Source organism: Ascaphus truei, chromosome 2, assembly GCF_040206685.1.
Source record: "Ascaphus truei isolate aAscTru1 chromosome 2, aAscTru1.hap1, whole genome shotgun sequence".
In the NCBI taxonomy this organism is placed as follows: domain Eukaryota; kingdom Metazoa; phylum Chordata; class Amphibia; order Anura; family Ascaphidae; genus Ascaphus; species Ascaphus truei.
The window spans coordinates 464335656-464352255 of NC_134484.1; the positions used below are offsets into that span (position 1 = coordinate 464335656).

The following is a 16600-nucleotide window of genomic DNA, read 5'->3' on the forward strand; positions in this document are numbered from 1 at the left end:
TGACCGGCCCTGCGCTTCCCTCAGCGGGAAAACGTAATTTTCACTGTCGGCTGAAATTCCGCACGCCTGCGGAAGCGCCGTCTGAAGCCGCGCTGATAGGGATAATGTTTCCCCTCAGCGCGGCTCAGCGCGGTCTTTTTGACCATGTCCGAGGCCTTAGAGGGAAAGAAAAGAGCGCACGCCCCATAGCGTAAAAAATAAACCTTTAATGGTGGGAGTAGGGAGGGAAAAGGCACCACTTGCATGATTGGGCAGCAAAGCAGTCTGTGTATATACCCCCAGCAGCACGTTATATAGTGTGTATATACTCCCAGCAACACGTTATATAGTGTATATACCCCCAGCAGCACGTTATATAGTGTGTATATACTCCCAGCAGCACGTTATATAGTGTATATACTCCCAGCAGCACGTTATGTAGTGTGTATATACCCCTAGCAGCACGTTATGTAGTGTGTATATACTCCCAGCAGCACGTTATGTAGTGTGTATATACCCCTAGCAGCACGTTATATAGTGTATATACCCCCAGCAGCACGTTATATAGTGTATATACTCCTAGCAGCACGTTATGTAGTGTGTATATACCCCTAGCAGCACGTTATATAGTGTATATACCCCCAGCAGCACGTTATATAGTGTGTATATACCCCTAGCAGCACGTTATATAGTGTATATACCCCCAGCAGCACGTTATATAGTGTGTATATACTCCCAGCAGCACGTTATGTAGTGTGTATATACCCCTAGCAGCACGTTATGTAGTGTGTATATACCCCTAGCAGCACGTTATATAGTGTATATACCCCCCGGAGCACGTTATATAGCGTGTATATACTCCCAGCAGCACGTTATGTAGTGTGTGTATATACCCCTAGCAGCACGTTATATAACGTGTGTATACCCCCAGTAGCACGTTATATAGTGTGTATATACCCCTAGCAGCACGTTATATAGTGTATATACCCCCAGCAGCACGTTCTATAGCGTGTATTTACTCCCAGCAGCACGTTATATAGTGTGTATACCCCCAGCAGCACGTTATATAGTGTATATACCCCCAGCAGCACGTTATATAGTGTATATACCTCCAGCAGCACGTTATATAGTGTGTATACCCCCAGCAGCACGTTATATAGTGTGGATACCCCCAGCAGCACGTTATATAGTGTATATACCCCCAGCAGCACGTTATATAGTGTGTATACCCCCAGCAGCACGTTATATAGTGTATATACCCCCAGCAGCACGTTATATAGTGTGTATACCCCCAGCAGCACGTTATATAGTGTATATACCCCTAGCAGCACGTTATATAGCGTGTGTATACCCCTAGCAGCACGTTATATAGTGTGTATATACCCCTAGCAGCACGTTATATAGTGTATATACCCCCAGCAGCACGTTATATAGTGTGTATATACCCCTAGCAGCACGTTATATAACGTGTATATACCCCTAGCAGCACGTTATATAACGTGTGTATACCCCCAGCAGCACGTTATATAGTGTGTATATACCCCTAGCAGCACGTTATATAGTGTGTATACCCCCAGCAGCACGTTATATAGTGTATATACCCCCAGCAGCACGTTATATAGTGTATATACCCCCAGCAGCACGTTCTATAGTGTGTATATACTCCCAGCAGCACGTTATATAGTGTGTGTATACCCCTAGCAGCACGTTATATAGTGTATATACTCCCAGCAGCACGTTATATAGTGTGTATACCCCCAGCAGCACGTTATATAGTGTATATACCCCCAGCAGCACGTTATATAGTGTGTATATACCCCCAGCAGCACGTTATATAGTGTGTATATACCCCCAGCAGCACGTTATATAGTGTGTATACCCCCAGCAGCACGTTATATAGCGTGTATATACCCCCAGCAGCACGTTATATAGTGTGTATATACCCCTAGCAGCACGTTATATAGTGTGTATATACCCCTAGCAGCACGTTATATAGTGTATATACCCCCAGCAGCACGTTATATAGTGTGTATACCCCCAGTAGTACGTTATATAGTGTGTATATACCCCTAGCAGCACGTTATATAGTGTGTATATACCCCTAGCAGCACGTTATATAGTGTGTATATACCCCTAGCAGCACGTTATATAGTGTGTATATACTCCCAGCAGCACGTTATGTAGCGTGTATATATCCCAGCAGCACGTTATATAGTGTATATACCCCTAGCAGCACGTTATATAGCGTGTATATACTCCCAGCAGCACGTTATGTTGCGTGTATATACTCCCAGCAGCACGTTATATAGTGTGTATATACCCCTAGCAGCACGTTATATAGCGTGTATACCCCCAGCAGCACGTTATATAGCGTGTATACCCCCAGCAGCACGTTATATAAGCGTGTATACCCCCAGCAGCACGTTATATAGTGTGTGTATACCCCCAGCAGCACGTTATATAGCGTGTATACCCCCAGCAGCACGTTATATAAGCGTGTATACCCCCAGCAGCACGTTATATAATCGTGTATACCCCCAGCAGCACGTTATATAAGCGTTTATACCCCCAGCAGCACGTTATATAAGCGTGTATACCCCCAGCAGCACGTTATATAAGCGTGTGTATACCCCCAGCAGCACGTTATATAAGCGTATGTATACCCCCAGCAGCACGTTATATAGCGTGTGTATACTCCCAGCAGCACGTTATATAGCGTGTATATACTCCCAGCAGCACGTTATATAGCGTGTATACCCCCAGCAGCACGTTATATAGCGTGTGTATATCCCCAGCAGCACGTTATATAGCGTGTATACCCCCAGCAGCACGTTATATAAGCGTGTGTATATCACCAGCAGCACGTTATATAGCGTGTGTATACTCCCAGCAGCACGTTATATAGCGTGTGTATATACCCCCAGAAGCACGTTATATAAGCGTGTGTATACCCCCAGCAGCACGTTATATAGCGTGTATACCCCCAGCAGCACATTATATAAGCGTGTGTATACCCCCAGCAGCACGTTATATAAGCGTGTGTATACCCCCAGCAGCACGTTATATAAGCGTGTGTATACCCCCAGCAGCACGTTATATAAGCGTGTGTATACCCCCAGCAGCACGTTATATAAGCGTGTGTATACCCCCAGCAGCACGTTATATAAGCGTGTGTATACCCCCAGCAGCACGTTATATAAGCGTGTGTATACCCCCAGCAGCACGTTATATAAGCGTGTGTATACCCCCAGCAGCACGTTATATAAGCGTGTGTATACCCCCAGCAGCACGTTATATAAGCGTGTGTATACCCCCAGCAGCACATTATATCTATTCAACATACTAAAATGTGTTAACATGAGACAAAATGAGCGCTTTGGGTAACCATAGCTAGCTGCTCTAGTGGTAAACTTCCTCCTCTGTTCAGGACCTCCCAGGGTGGGGGGTATTCGGTGGGGGGTATTCCGTGGGAGCAGGTAAGGAGCAAACAGGCGCAGTGGGGCAATGCAGGAGTTGTGCCACTGACTGAAACAAATCTAGTCCACCTCTTCCATCCCCGTGCCATGCTGCACTTGGAGATATATATCTGGAGATTATATATTTATATATTATATATGAAAAATCTGCAGCACTCGCCAAGATGATGTTGTCAAAAAAGGTATTTATTCAGACCATGTGAAGTAACCGGACACAGCAGTATGAGCAACGTTCAGTTACTCCACATTGTGGGAATAAACACAATTTTTTAACACCACCACCTTGGGGAGTGCTGCAGATATTTCTCTTTTCTATATTGTTTGGGATCCCAGTGTTTTTTGCTGGCACCCCACATTTTATAGCCCTTACTAGCTGAGAGACCCGGCGTTGCCCGGGATGTAATGTTCCCGCTCCTCTCTGTCTCCTCTCTCCTCCCCCCTCTCTCTGTTTGTCCCCCATTCACATCAATCCAGTCCCCCCCCTCCCTCCTTTACAGCTCTGTTTGTCCCCCTTTACAGCTTAATGCAGTGTGAGTGCGTCAGTCATTGTGTGTGCGTCAGTCAGTGTGTGTGTGCGCGCGCGTCAGTGAGTGACGCAGAAACACAAACACACACTGACTGACACACACACACACACACACAGTCAGTGTGTGTGTGCGTGCGTGTGTGTCTTAGTCAGTGTGTGCGTGCGTGTGCGTCAGTCAGTGTGTGTGTGCGTGCGTCAGTCAGTCAGTCACTGTGTGCGTGCGTGCGTGTGTGTGTCAGTGTGTGTGTGTCAGTGTGTGTGTGTGTGTGTGTGTGCGCGTCAGTTAGTCTCTGTGTGTGTGTGTGTGTGTGTGTGTGTGCGCGTCAGTTAGTCTGTGTGTGTGTGTGCGTGCGTCAGTCAGGGGTGTGTGCGTGCGTCAGTCAGGGGGTGTGTGCGTGCGTCAGTCAGGGTGTGTGTACGCGCGTCAGTCAGTGTGTGTGCGCGGGCGCCATTCAGTGCATGTCTGCCAGTCAGTGTGTATGGGTGCGTGTGTGCCTCAGTCAGTGTGTGCGTGCGGCAGTGTGTGTGTGTCGGTGTGTGTGTCGGTGTGTGTGTCGGTGTGTGTGTCGGTGTGTGTGTCGGTGTGTGTGTCGGTGTGTGTGTCACTGTGTGTGTGTGCGCGCCAGTCAGTGTGTGTGTGTGCGCGCCAGTCAGTGTGTGTGTGTGCGCGCCAGTCAGTGTGTGTGTGTGCGCGCCAGTCAGTGTGTGTGTGTGCGCGCCAGTCAGTGTGTGTGTGTGCGCGCCAGTCAGTGTGTGTGTGTGCGCGCCAGTCAGTGTGTGTGTGTGCGCGCCAGTCAGTGTGTGTGTGCGCGCCAGTCAGGGGGGGGGGGGGTTTAACTGCTTGCTGGCGCTCCCGGCGGTAATACGGGGCCCCGATGAGAAGAGCTGAGTGGGCAGGCGGCGGCGTGTGAGAGGCGGCGGGAGTTTTGCTGGCGTGTAGAGAGGTGAGGTGGAGGAGGCTTGGCGCCGGGGAGGCTGAGGTTTGCGGTGAGGGGGGGCGGGGAGTTTGCGGTGAGGGGTGGCGGGGGGTTTGCGGTGAGGGGGGGCGGGGGGTTTGCGGTGAGGGGGGGCGGGGGGTTTGCGGTGAGGGGGGGCGGGGGGTTTGCGGTGAGGGGGGCGGAGGGGTTGCGGTGAGGGGGGACGGGGAGTTTACGGTGAGGGGGGGCGGGGAGTTTGCTGGAATGAGAGGTGGTGGAGAGTGGGACTGGCGCAGATCCGAGGAGGCTGCTTGGCCCCCCAGCGGGCGGCGCACGTGATGGGAGGGGGGGGAGACAGAAGGTGTGTGTGTGTGTGTGTGTGTGTGTGTCTCCTTTGGCCCGTCACTCCGCCTCAGGCCAATGAGAGGTGTGCAGGGGCGGGCGGGCCAACGGACCAATCTCATTGGCCTGAGGTGGAGTGACGGGCTCAAGGGCCAATGCGATTGCCGCTAGGGACAGGGAGACACATACAGACAAAGACACATACGACGGTTTCAGAAATATATACTAAGATATACTGTTTTTTTGGTGTGTGTGTGTGTGTGTGTGTGTGTTATATATATGCGCCGTGGTGACCCTGTCTGAGGTAGAAAGCATGGATCACATTTTAAGAGCCCCTGCAAAAACTTAACAACACACCAGTTTTACATGACATTTTCACCAACACAATACTGTATTATATATATATATATATATATATATATAGTTTTATATTATATTATATATTCTATACAGTATTGTGTTGGTGAAAATGTCATGTAAAACAGGTGAGTTGTTAAGTTTTTGCAGGGGCTCTTAAAATGTGATCCATGCTTTCTACCTCAGACAGGGTCACCACAGCATTAAGCCGCTATGTTCTTGTCCTTGGGTATACACCGCTAATATACACAGATCCCAGAATATATGACGTAGACTGAGAGAATCTATATCCCCCAAAGCGGCCAATCGGGAGTTTTTTTTCGGCCGGAAAGCGCCTGACCGGCCGGTTTTAGGGGTATGGAATAAACTCCTAAATTGTGCTATCTTACCTTCCTAAAGCACCACAAATAAAAACCCCACTCGTGAGCACATTCTGGATGCTCAAACGGAGGGCGACGAAGCCCGGGTCAGGGAGATGTGGCGGGTGGATGGCCACCCTGGGTACACAGAATGTTGTGTTCTAGTCCTTGGTCACGTAGATGTATGGCTTCCTTGATGCAATGTGGTTTCTGTATCAGGAGAGGAGTCTGTGCTCACAATCGTCTGTGTGTGTTTCTCTCTCGATATATATATATATATCTCGGGGTACTATTCACAAGGGGTGAGGAACCGAGACTCATAAGTGCCCTTCCCTATTTCTGCTGGGCTTGCAAGACCATTGCTCAGTTGGGCAGCGAGCGATGTTGACCGGTGCAGGCCTGGGACCACGGCTGTGCCTCGTGTATAGAAACCGCGCTCTTCTACACAGTGCGAATCAAAAATCACGGCTGTCTGCGTGGCCGGCGGAAAAGCGTTCTCTCGCACCCCACCTCTGGCACCGACGTGCTTATTGATGGCGGGAAAGAAGGTGTTACACCACCGAGTGATTTCAGGTCTTATTTTGAGACTGCTGTTCCCCTCCCCGCACACTGTTCCTTAGTTTTAACTAATCCTTTTGGTTGTCTTGACAATCCCTTCGCTGGAAGCTATGCCTGCCCTTGGCTTTATATACACGATGCTGCTATTTTTGGGCTCCTGTTTGTCACTGTTACTTTGCACAAAGACAGCCGGGGCATTGAGAGGGCAGCGTACGCGCTAACCCATCCGCACGACCCTCTGCCTTTTGTTCCTGCACATCTTCCCCGCTGGAAATCCCGGCCGTTCTGGCCATTTAAAAAAACAAAAATCAATTCTGTTTTCAATTAAAAGGTTTTGCAGCTGGGAGACTTCCATAAAGAATACTCTGAATTTGGCATTTGTTTGTATGGGGTTTCCGATCCACATTTTCTTTCTCCATATATTTTTAATTTTTGATGTTACCTTTTTTTTTTATAGTAAATGTTTTAATGTAGTTTAAAAATTAATAATAATAATCTTGTATCCAAGATTCGTAAATGTTCTGTCGCAAGAGACGAGGGAGCGAACCGGAGCGCTCCAGGACTCCCAATTCTGGAAGGGGCGTGTTGAGGGCGCAAACAGGGGGAGGTGACGGCTTTCCTGTCTCCTTTTTAACCAAGCAGATCCCATTCCTAAGTGAGGAAACTTGGGGAATGTGGGATCTGTTTGCTTTAAACCAGGGGCGGCCATCTTCAGTCCTCAAGGGTCGTCAGTTTTTTTCCAGGCTATCCCTGCTTCAGCACAGGTGGCTCAGCTGAAGACTGCACCATTTTGTGCTGAAGCAGGGATATCTTCCAAACTTGTCCCGTTGGTGGCCCTTGAAGACTGGAGTTGGTCACCCCTGGTTTAAATACTCCAGAAAAGTTCTTTGTAGCGTTTGATTTGGGTTTTCTCCCCTTCGGGGGGCTCTTGATCTGGGCTGCGTTGCCCCGACACCCCCTTTCCGGGCGATTTTAACACGATGCACGTGAACTTGTCGGCCGAAATAGAATGGATTTTCTTTCTTTTTATTTGACCTTTTTTATGTATATTTGCTTTCCGTTTTTTTTTTTTCTTTTCAGATCAGGGAAAGATGATCAGTCCGCACAGGAGGAAGTCCCGGGCGGTCAGTGGGCTGACTCGCTGTCGGAATCCCCTCCTAACCAACAGTAAAAACCAAACATACACAAATGCATATATTTTTACAATGTTTAACCCTTTTTCCGTGATTTATCTGAACTGGGTTTCCTCCCCCATCCCAATTTCCCCGCAGGGCGGATTCTTGCCCTCCCCCCAGGATATTTTGGGCCAAAATATGGTCAAATAGAAATCCCACTTGTGAGCACATTCACATCTCGGATGGGTCGGCAATCCTGCATTTCCCCATTATCTCTTGGCATGCAATGCTTCCACTGCAGCCAGGGATTCTGGGAAATAACATGCAAACGAGCACTCAGTGTCACCTTGTGCCTAAATATGGAAAGCTATGCCATGGGAGCGACGGGGTTAAAAAAAACCCCAAAAAAACAGACATAGCAAAAAAACACCACCGAGAAGCAACCGAAACATTTTTTTTGCCACGGTGTTGCGTGTCGTTCTGTGCAAATGCCGGATACTTTTGGTTTTCAGTCGTGGCGACGCGGGAGTGCGGCTGGTGAATGAATGCGTTGATCAGCCGACACTTTCACAGCTCACGCTGTCCCTACGTCACGCCAACTCTCCCCGTTACCATGAGAACAGTCCTTGCCCCCTCTCCCCCCAGAGAGAACCACAATGCCGGCGCTGGCATTTCATTTCCACCCAAAGCAGATCTCGCGCGTCTCTCTCACCGAGGGCCGGAGGTTCTGGCAAGCTGGAGATTAACTGTTTGAGAGTCAGAGGGGGCCACCTGAGCCTCTGTTTAATATGCTGTCAAGTCGTCCTCTGCTATCTGGGAAGTTTAAAGCCCCCCATTCACTGCGAGCCTCCCTGACAAGGTGAAGACCTCGTGGGGTGGGAGGAGTAAGGGGTTTATTTCTTAAACTGTGTTAGTGCCCTGTCTGGCACTATCACAGTTGAATGAATAACCCCCGTGGTGACAGGATATCGAATAAAGGCCGGTATTTATAACACTAACACCCCGCTGTGTCCATCGCTGAGCGGCTGGATGAGCCAGACTGGTGAGGATTAATTTGACCCTTTTGTCCTTGGTTGGAAGGAAATCTTTTCTGGCGCTGAGGTGAGGTTGAGATGAGTGGGTTTATGATTTCTTCTGATGAACAATGACCTCAGGAAAAGGAGAAAGAAAAAGACAAGACATGCAGGGGACCTGCAATAGTGTATTACCCAAGGGATGACCGGATGTTTACAAAGAAGGAGCAATTTATTATTAAAAAACCTGGTTAAAAACCATGGATGACAATTAATAAACATACATTGATTACAATAAAATAAATAATGAACCGGTGCCTAGGCACTATCCACACTTATATGGTTTGGAACAATGTCCAGCAGTTCTGTTCTTTGCTCCGCCTGATCTAAAATTGAAAACCTACTCACCACAGGTAAGTAGTATAAAAGCAGTGTATAAGCACTTGGTACTGGTGGTCTTAGCCTCTGATGTCGCCGTCCGCCTGGTGATATGGTCGCATCTGCTGCCGGGGGTCTGTTTCTGTGTTCCTGTGAGCGCTGCTTCCTGGAATACACCCGATCCCCTCGGCGTGATGACGTCACCTGTATTGGTCCTCGGCTACGGTGGCTCAGCGGTACCACCAGACCTTCCAACGCGTTTCGAAAGTACGAATGGCGTCTCTCTTCGTCAGCAGCAGATGCGACCATATCACCAGGCGGACGGCGACATCAGAGGCTAAGACCACCAGTACCAAGTGCTTATACACTGCTTTTATACTACTTACCTGTGGTGAGTAGGTTTTCAATTTTAGATCAGGCGGAGCAAAGAACAGAACTGCTGGACATTGTTCCAAACCATATAAGTGTGGATAGTGCCTAGGCACCGGTTCATTATTTATTTTATTGTAATCAATGTATGTTTATTAATTGTCATCCATGGTTTTTAACCAGGTTTTTTAATAATAAATTGCTCCTTCTTTGTAAACATCCGGTCATCCCTTGGGTAATACACTATTGCAGGTCCCCTGCATGTCTTGTCTTTTTCTTTCTCCTTTTCCTGAGGTCATTGTTCATCAGAAGAAATCATAAACCCACTCATCTCAACCTCACCTCAGCGCCAGAAAAGATTTCCTTCCAGCCTTCAATCCATTTCTGGGTAGAAGATACCAGAACAATCTTTTAAAGGCAGCTCCAGGACTACCTTTTGGACTCTTAATCAAAGTTTTTTTTTATTATCCATTATTGTAATTGCACAAGCGCTGAGTACACACCTATTATTTTACCTTTTGTCCTTGGTGATTACAGAACCCGGTGCTGTTCTCCGTGAATGTGAGAGATGGCCCAGTTCTGATGCAGAATTAAAAATAAATTGTAAAGATGCACTTTTCAAAACAACACTGTGTAGACCGGCCCGTGTCGTTGGAATTTTCCATCTGACATGTCCTGCCACATCTCCTATTGAAAGGCTATATTGCTACGTTACCCACCAATATTTGGCATTCTTAAATAGTGCTGCTGTTTTTTGAACAGGTGTGAAGCCTTTTAAATGCCGGCTGCATGGATGTCTGTGGAGTATAGGGTGTAATCCTACAATCTGTATTTCAGCTTCTACTTTGGGTTCAGGAACAGTGAGAATGGGGCAGCGCCGTGGTACAGTACATATAACTCTTGCGGGGTGGGACCGGCAGATGTAAATAACATGGACATCTTCCTAATAATATACACACAATGCGTTTAAATGCAAAACGCCTCAAATCCACCATACGCTTTTCTCCATTAAGAAACCCTATTCTCTTTAGGGTGCTGTAAAGGTGGGACAACCTTACACTATCTCTGGGTAGAAAGTGACTTGTGAAAGATCATTCTGGTATTGAGAGAAGTGTTCTCCTTCAAATAAATCTGTTGTTTCCTAGTCTTCACTGCGCCCCCACGGTAACACCAAGCTTTGTGTGGCATGAGATTGGAGTGCATAGCGTTGGGCTGGCCGTAGGTTGCATAGGACACTGCTGGATTCGGTCAGTCTGTCAGCTGAATGGCATTTCCGAGCTCTCTGTTCTTTATTCGACTTCTTTAGCAGGAGTAGGACTTAAACAGCTGAGGAGAGGCAGCAGATCTCACAGGAAAGAATAGTGTGTGTGTGTGTGTGTGTGTGTGTGTGTGTGTGTGTGTGTGTACACAAAAATATGAAAGACTTGTGAGTCCTAGGGTAAAGATGACAGGAATGGTGCTCTCATACAGTTAGTGCTAATATAACAGTGATGTGCACTTAGATCAAACACCATCAATAAAATTAGTGATTGTGGTCAAATACGTAGACCACCACTCCCACACAGTGGAAGTGACATAAAAGTTATATAGACGTGCAAAATGCTAACAACAAGTGTGTATGTATATTCCTTCACTCAACCTTTAAAAAGAAACCGTTCTCCAGTTCGTCAGATGCAGTATTCCAGAAGAGGGTGAGGGAGCGAGGGACGTCAAAAAATGTGAAAGAAACAAAAATAGACCGTAGGGTAGCAATGTCTCAAACAGTGGTACAGTGTTTAGGAAGGACCTCCAAAAGTTACTCGCATCGCGTGAGTATCAAATGGGGCACGTCACATTCTGTGGCACCTGCTGGTGGGCAGTAGAATGATGTGGATTATCTCGGGAAAAGAACACCATCTCGGAAGATATATGTAATAAACTGTATATATATTAATAAACATGGGCCTCTGAAGTGCGCGCTTACAATATGGCAGTTAATACCCCAGAATGTGATATGCCCCATTTGATACTCTCGGAATGCGAGTGTAACTTTTGGAGATCCTTCCTAAACACTGTACCACTGTTTGAGACATTACTACTCGAAGGATTATTTTTTCACTTTTTTTGTTTTTTTATGCCATCGCTCACCTCAGCTCTTCGGGAGACTTGTGAGTCAGACAGAATTTTTAGGAGCCAGTGTGTGGTGTCACATCAACCGCCTCCCCCGTTGGCAGATCCAGTGTCACTGTGCATCAATGACATAGACACACACACAGCCCCCCCTCCCCCGCTGCCACAAGTTGGCTGTGCTAGAAAATATACATAAACACACTCGCATATTCCACATCTTTAGTCTTGGCATGTCTGAGTGAGCTGTAGTCCTGTATCGGGATCCCAGACCGTGGTGTAGCTGGAGTGTGCACACCTTCCTTCCTCCCATCGACTCTCCTGCCCAGAAGAAGTGCTGAACGGCATCTCACTTTCCCTCCGGGCTCTGGCGCGTGATCACGTGACAGGGCAGGGGTGGGCTCTCCGCAGATGTCACTGCTGGGGGGATCCAACAGCTTGGGACTCTCCAAACTCCACCCTATGCGTTTCACAAGTCTGCTTTGCTTCATCAGGGTTATCGGACGAGGCAGACTTGTGAAATGCGTTGGGTGGAGTTTGGAGAGTTTGCCATGGAGACACGTGGACAAGAAGCTGGCGAGTACATTTACAGTGGCGCAGGGCCTCTGTAACTCCCGCACCCCCCCCCCCCAATAAAGTCTCTCGCCCCCCAGTTTGCGCACTGCTGGGCTAATGGCCCCAGTTTGCGCACTGCTGGGCTAATGGACACTTCTAATATGGTACACCTCTAAATGTCTTTCTCCCCATGAACAGATAATTTTTTACCATTAAGGATATTGACTAGTCCAGGGGCGGCCACCAGCAGTCCTCAAGGGCTACCAACAGCTCATGTTTTCAGGATATCCTTTCTTCACCACAGGTGATGCAGTCTTCGACTGAGCTGCTGATTGAGCCATCTGTGCTGAAGCAGGGATATCCTGAAAACCTGACCTGTAGGTCACCCTTGAGGACTGGAGTTTGCCACCCCTGGACTAGACTATATATATACTTGACCCAACAGTAGCACAGGGAGGATATCCCATATAGGCTATATACATACGTATTGGTGATTTGTATTGGTGATTGGTATATACATACGTGCACAGGTGGGGTTTTTTTTGTATGTTTTATATATTTGTACATACATTATGTCCAGGCCATAGGTTGTTACATTATTAAAAACACCTAACCATTAAAGGAAAATGAATGAACATGAACTAATAAATGACACTTTTTTTTAATGACTACGGGAACACATCTAATCCTTGGCACAAAGTCGCATTGTGGACTCTCTCCTGGGAGCAAAGCGTATGTAACCGTGTATTGTGTACGAGTAATGACTTCATGTCCTAATCTCTCCAGGGTTTGATTGAGCGGGTATGTGATCATACAAATAATATTACATGAAGGAAGGCTCTCGAACACCCAGGTCGTATACGGAATATATGGTAGTCCGTTAAGTCACAGTTGTGCAGACAAACTTTTTGGTATCGCTGATTTGCTGCAAGCTCTAATCATGACGTGTGTGTGTTCCTATTGTCTCACCCTACACAATATGTAACGGGGTGCTAGGTTAAGGAAAATTAATGGTAGCCGTGCTGGTCCCTTCATTTATCTTGCACACATGGGTGATATGATACCTTGTTTTTGGACCAACAATGGTTTGCAGCTGTGGGGTTCAAACCGCCCCCATCAGGTCAGGTTTTAAGGATATCCCAGCTTCAGCGCAGGTGGCTCATTCGAATACTGCATCACTTGTGCTGAAGCAGGGACTGTTTGAGCCACCTGTGCGAAAACAAGGATGTCCTGGAAACCTGACCGATTTGGGGGCTCCCGGGGGCCGGAGCAGCCCTCCCCCCACCCCTGGTTTACGGCAGGGCTCTTCCAGCAGTTCTCCGAAAGAGCTGGATCACAAAGCATTTAGGAGCGGAAGGGCCACAAGCTTATTATAGTGTAATGATACATTGAGTAGCTTGACATTTATAATCCACTTTTCCAAGCATATTTAACGTCTGTACCCTATATATTTACATTACTTAAACGTGTGAAATATTGCACTTTGCTCCTGCTATTTTTAAACTTGTTGCTCCGGAAGCCGCGGGTCGAAGGGCCACACTTGGCCTGCGTGTCGCCAGCGGAAGAGCCCTGGCTTGCAGTATATACGCTGTAAGAACCTCACGTGGCAGTCGTACAGAAAGTAAGCGATGTTGTGTGTAATTTCTAGCCTGTGCAGTGGCTGTTTGGAGACGAGTTGCAGTTGAGGTACATGTTGTTAGTTCTGTGGGAAGTGTCAGACAATGAATAAGTGATGTCTCCCATTGCAATGTAATGATACTACAGTCTGGAGTCAGGGTTGGCAGGAATCGTGCAAACGCGTCCCTCCTCCCTCCCACCCCCCCCCCCAAAATCCTTACATACATACCCATAGAAACACGTGTATATGTATACGCGCGCGCACACCAACGTAGTGTGTGTTTTTCTTTATTGGTGATTGTTTGTCGTCTTGATTCCTCTGCATCCATCTAGTTTGTCTGTAGGAGACCTCACTTATTCCTCCTGACACTTCACACAGCGACTAATAAAATGTACCTCCGTTAGCCATGCTCTCCCATCTCTCGCTATAAACCAGCAGGCTACAAATTGCATATAATCACAGGCTTTGTGAGTGCCATATCTGAGCCTCCGGTGTGCTAGGTCTCTGACACCAGGCTGATTTCCAGAACACCCACACCATGAAGCTAGGGTTGTGGGCAGCGTACGTATCAAACTCGTTTTCGAGCCTCGCTGTAGTAAAGAGCGCACTTTTTGATCTTGTCGGTGTATTAATGCAGGGGTGCGCAAACTTCGCGCCCCGCCCTCCCCCTTACCTCCAATGAAGCGTCAAAGGATGTTGCGGGGTCACGTCATGTCTCCGTGGTAACGGTGCGCCAGTTTGCGCACCGCTGTATTATTGCTTGTTACCGGTGCATCTAACATAATGGGGTCTCTCAAATATCTTGTTTGGGGAGGAGGGGGGTTCCACCGAAAATGTGCCTTGTCTGAGGTTGTGTAAACCAGGGGTGCTAAACACCAGTCCCCAAGGTGCTCCCCCCCTCCCCCCCCACCAACTGGTCAGGTTTTCAGGATATCTCTGCATCAGCACAGATGCCTCAATCAGAGACTCGGTCTTCGACTGCACCACCTGTGCTGAAGCAGGGATATCCTGAAAACCTGACTGGGTGGGGAGGGCCTGAGGGCTGGAGTTGCACACTGCACCCCTGATGCACCCCTGTAGTAAACTGCGTGACAGATGCGAGACGCCACTGACGGCGATTAACTTATATGCAACCGCTTTGGCGTGCTGCACCATTTCTTTGCACCCCCTTTTATCTGCTACACGGATCCCGGTGTGTCGGGGGACCCCTTGTTAGAGGAACATGTCACATTTTTTCAAACAGTAGTTTCACGCGCAGACCTGTGATCGTGGTGTTTCTATACTGCCTACCAAACTCTTTGAGGTAAATGCTACTTTTGGAGCATCACAAGAAGATCTGTTTTTCTACATTTTTAGTGTGTGTTTGTGTGTGTTTTGCAAATTTGTGCCTGTACACTTGAAAGAAACATACGACACATCACAGATTCAGCGACACACCCGGCTTTATTTCATTCACTTTATTCTTTGTGTAAAGGCACCGTTGGGTTCTTTCTAAAATGGCAGTAATTGGGGAGTTATAGATCGGATATTTGACAAACCACACAGGGAGGCCAAGCAAGAAATGTGACCGTCAGAATTTCTGCAAAGCGGGCAACGGGTGAAGGGTTTCATTGTGTTATTCCGGTAACTTGTGGTTTTATTCTCTGCGGATCCTCCTAAATTGTAATTTCCTAAAAGCTGCTTGCATACTTGGCCAAGATCACCACAGCTTTGCAATTGCTCTTTTCGTTACGAGCCTCAGTGAGGTCTAACTAGCCTGTAATAGTCCCACGCACTGTATTGTCACCGTTGGTCCTTTGGGACACTTACGTTATCATCCAATAGCCCTTAACCATTGGCCGTCCTTATTCTGTTCATTAGCCCAAATACTGGTGGTGATCTGTAACGTTTCATCGCATTTATGCTGGTCTAGGGCTCATCCTGGCAAGAAGTCTCCAAGCTCTTGTTGGGAAGACAAAAGGAGGACTTCCTCTTCCGTTCCTGGTGTCCGGGGGTGGCATCAGGACAATGTGATGGCTAAAGCTGGATCTGGAATGGCAGACGAAGGGCTGGTTGTATGTCTGAGAGCAATATATGCTGGAGTTGAAATACATTGAAAGCAAAGTGTTGCCTTACAAGCAGTGAATTTGAGCTACCCACACAGGTGCTGAGACTTTAATAGGGGGGCTGCATTTGCAATCACTTTACATCAATCTGGGAAATTAAAGAGAAACATCCACTGTGGTTTTAACCCTTTTTGAATCTGGTGTTGCGATGCATTCTTGTATTGGGCAAAGTTTGTACCTTCCAATAAGATTGACAGAAGACACTGCAAACTTTTATTCAATGGGCGCAGCTCCAAAAAAAAAAAGTGTGTTCACTCCAAGAATTGTTCACATTTTAACTTTAGAAAGTGAGGCTTTTAAAATTAAAAAATATATAAATGCTCTTGGTTTAATAAAGATGTTACTTGTCGTTGTACTTCTCAGTTGCGTTTCCCGGTAGATCACGGTTGGGAATTCCAGTCATCCGCTTTTCAGAATATCCCAGGTTCAGCTCAGATAGCTTGTCAGTCCCTGCTTCAGCACAGGTGGCTCAAAGGCTCAGTCTTCTGTTTGAGCCACCTGTGCTGAAGCAGGGACTGCCTGCCATCTGTGCTGAAGCTGGGATATGCTGAGAAGCTGACCCGTTGGTGGCCCTTGAGGACTGGAGTTGCCCCGCCATGTGGCAGAGCCTGTGTTATTATGCCCATTGCTTTCTACAGTGTATTTATGTATTCTTTGTTTTTTCTTTTACATGCCTTCCCATCTGGATTACAACAGTGAAGATAACGAGGTACGTTTGGAGCGTGAGGCTAGTTGCTTGCCGTTTCTTTACCTTGGCGGCGTGTTGCACTCTCACTTTAGTGTAATACCCATGTAAACAGATGTTTTTAAATTCCTCGTAGTTGTCA

At 47.4% G+C, this 16600-nt stretch overlaps 1 protein-coding gene across 4 annotated transcripts in view; it reads left to right on the top strand.

Annotated features, from left to right (window-relative positions):
* The window catches only part of SETD2 (SET domain containing 2, histone lysine methyltransferase), a 92964-nt gene that overhangs the window by 7150 nt on the left and 69214 nt on the right, over positions 1 to 16600 (top strand). For 3 of the 4 annotated variants that reach the window (XM_075588097.1, XM_075588100.1, XM_075588098.1), the window contains exons 3-4: positions 7595 to 7681; positions 16446 to 16482. In XM_075588097.1, the coding sequence (XP_075444212.1) occupies positions 7595 to 7681; positions 16446 to 16482 (124 nt within the window). The remainder of the gene's footprint in view (positions 1 to 7594; positions 7682 to 16445; positions 16483 to 16600) is intronic. The other variant, XM_075588099.1, reaches the window with a different exon arrangement.